We start from the raw sequence: 3,224 nt of genomic DNA, 5'->3' as shown, positions 1-3,224 counted from the left end.
AAATCTCAAAACACATCGGAAAGGCATTTATATTGAATAAAAATGAAGGAAATAATCAAAAAGTTGAAAATAAAGTATCGGGTAGGGTTAGGGTAGGTGTAAGGAGGGCTTTATTGTCCCAATTAGGTGGCATCCATTTAATAATTTGAATTAAAATTCAATTTTACACTCAATACGTTATTACTGCATAATGTTTTATAATGTACTATAATACTGAGGTGCAGATAATTGCCACTATTTGCAATAAGTAGTATAAATAGCAGAAAATCCTGCTATTTTAACAGTGTAAATAGAATCTATCGCTATCTGCACTTAGTGTAAATAGCATCTATCGCTAAGAAAATATGCTATTTAGTGCAAATATATATCTATACTGTTTTTGGTTGTGCTTTTATACCTATTAATGTAGAACTGCTAAATAAACTTTATTTATTTATTTATTTATGTATTTAATAAAACATGTACTCTACATTTTTTTGTGTGTGTATTTCAGAGCCAAACTTCTGGAGAGTGAAGCAGTGAATGAAAACCTGAGGAGAAACCTCACGCGAGTGTCCAGCCGTCCGCTGTTTTACGGATCGTCTGGAACATTCTCTCCAGCGCTGCTGGGGCCCGACCCGAGCCAAGAGACTTCCGACATCATTGAGATCGCCAAGAAAGATCTGGAGAAACTGAAGAGGAAGGAGAAGAAGAAAAAGAAGAGGTAAAAAGAGGGTGAAAGTGATCGCAGTCTGAGGTGGTAATATTTTTTAATAATAATGAAACAATAGTACACATACTGAAAATATATGGAAAAAATGGATGATAAAGGATCACAAATACACAGATAAAGCAGCAATCGCACATCTAATGCAAAACATTTGCTCTTCAATTTGTTGAATCAGTGCTCAAAGCTTCCTGTCTTTGTGAAATTTTTTGTAAAAGTATCTTTTTTTTTTTTTTTCCCCACAACGTTTTTGTGTTGTTTTATGCAATGGAAGACTAAATCTAGTGAACTCTAGTAAACAAAAAACCCTCCAGAGATATCATATCAGCCATAATATATATATATTAAAGGGGTCATGAATTGAGAAATCAGCTCTTACTTGAGCTTTTGATATATAAGAGGTCAGCGTACTTAAAGAATATCCTGTAAGTTTCAGAACTGAAAACGTCCTTGTTTCTGAAATAAAAGCTTTTATTGAGACCAGGCCCAGCGAACGCCAGAAGAACATCAACGGCTAATTCTGTTGCCCCGCCCACTGATTCACGCATGACATAGTAGGGAAATAACATGAGTGGCGCTAAACCGGATCGAGCAACATGCCGTTAAAGATCGCAAAATATAGTGCAGTGCCTGGTTGTGGAAGAACACAGTCGCTGCATAACCTTCCTTCGGATTCAGATATTAGGAATGCATGATTGCTTTATTTTTAATGAAGTTTCAGCTCACGCGAGTAAAACATTGAGAGTTTGTTTACTTCATTTCACCGCGGATTATTTTGTAAACAAGACACTGGATTTGCAGAGAGACTGAGATTAAAAAGCAATGCTGTGCGTCTATATTGGATCCGACAGGAATGGCGCAGCACACTTATGTGAGTAAAACATATTTGTACTGTGTGTCACTATTGCTTTGTTAGAGATCGCTTGATATGTCCTGATTATGTGTATGTGTCTAAAGTCACAGAAGGCTCCAACTATGAAGGACGTAGCTTGTCAAACAGACACACAGAAAGGTAGTTTACGATGCAAAGCTATTATCCAATCACAGCAGTGGGCGTTTACTTCCAAGTCTTCAATGCAGCACGCATTTGAACCCAGCGTTTCTCGAGCCGGCCTCAAAACCAGAGTAGAAAATTGCCTATTATTTATTGATTTTGATGTTTTTGAATGTAAACACCATGCAAATGTCATAAGTGGACCTCAGACAACAGTATAAAATAATAAAAAAGCCAGTTCATGACCCCATTTAAGATGATGTGTCCTTATCCACATTGAACTTCTTTGTGATCAACAGCCGTCTATACTAATGTGTGCACCGTACCCTCTCTATCTGTCTCTCTGCGCTCCTCGTTTCCTCTCTTTAACCCTTCACCTCTGACCTCTGAAGACTCCAGCAGCTGCTGAGTGACAAGAGAGAGGAGGATGAGGAGGAAGAGGTGGAGGAAGACAGGTTTGTCCCTGTGTCTCTCTTTCCCTTATCTGCCCTCTATAATTACCCATAACCCCCTGTGTTTCATCTCTGCTTGCAGTCTTTAAATTCTGATTGTCTTTCAGCAGGTAGTTTCCAGCCTTGGAGAACAGCCCAGAAAATATTTATACTTCATTAATGTTCTTCGATATATACTGTACATACATACAGTATATATATATATATATATATGTATATGTATATGTTTTTCAAGTACAAGTTTCCGTAAGGTTTACTTGTAATTCTCTTACCATAAACACTGAACATTTATTTTTATGATCCATCGTCTCTCTGAAGTTGCTGCTGTACTTTGCTGAATGTAAATGACCTCTGTTATGATTGTCTAACCACTGGCACAGTGTTAATTTAGTTTAAAAAAAACGGATAGTTGCGGTCCTTGATTCTGATTGGTTGAGCCGCGTTCGAAGCTGTTGTAAATTACTCTACAAACATACACTTTGTTTACTTCTGTGTGTTGCTTGGCAACCACTTTGTTGGAACCACAACTGTTTCTGAGGAACTACATTGTTTGGTGGAAGAATACTGTTTTTATTAATATCATTACACTTTATTTGCTCTGTTTTATTCTGTGAAACCTTACTACGTATATGGAATAACCGTTTTATAAAAGCAATAAGCCCTGTGAATCCGTGGTTTACAGTGAATTTATAACAGCTAACTCTGCTTCGCGTCGTACCTAACAACGCCCCTTAGCTGTTATAAATTCACTGTAAACCACGGCTTCTTGGGGCTTATTGCTTTATTATTTATATCTTTATATTTTATTTTATATGAGCTTTATTTCAATTAGTTAAAACTGTTTTTAATAGTAAAACTATTATTAATAAATGGTTTGAGTAAACCAGAAAGGAAGTTTTGAATTGTCTGTTTTTAATGTTACCATTTAACTTCATTAACTGTTGCATCATGTGTCTGTCATAACACCATGTTATTTTTCCTTCCCTCCTAATTTAGTTTTTCTGTTTTGTTTCAGATAATCTGTGCTGCATAGTATATATATATATATATATATATATATATATATATATAA

The 3,224-nt window shown here is 35.9% G+C and overlaps 1 protein-coding gene across 1 annotated transcript in view; it reads left to right on the top strand.

Annotated features, from left to right (window-relative positions):
- Positions 1-3,224, top strand: part of LOC107723952 (kinesin-like protein KIF21A) — a 69,443-nt gene that overhangs the window by 31,566 nt on the left and 34,653 nt on the right. The window contains exon 11 of the mRNA XM_016532683.1: positions 2,093-2,155. Within this exon, the coding sequence (XP_016388169.1) occupies positions 2,093-2,155 (63 nt within the window). The remainder of the gene's footprint in view (positions 1-2,092; positions 2,156-3,224) is intronic.

The sequence above is a fragment of the Sinocyclocheilus rhinocerous genome, unplaced genomic scaffold (assembly GCF_001515625.1).
Source record: "Sinocyclocheilus rhinocerous isolate Xijiao unplaced genomic scaffold, SAMN03320098_v1.1 scaffold63, whole genome shotgun sequence".
In the NCBI taxonomy this organism is placed as follows: Eukaryota; Metazoa; Chordata; class Actinopteri; order Cypriniformes; family Cyprinidae; genus Sinocyclocheilus; species Sinocyclocheilus rhinocerous.
This window is presented reverse-complemented; position numbering and strand designations above follow the sequence as displayed.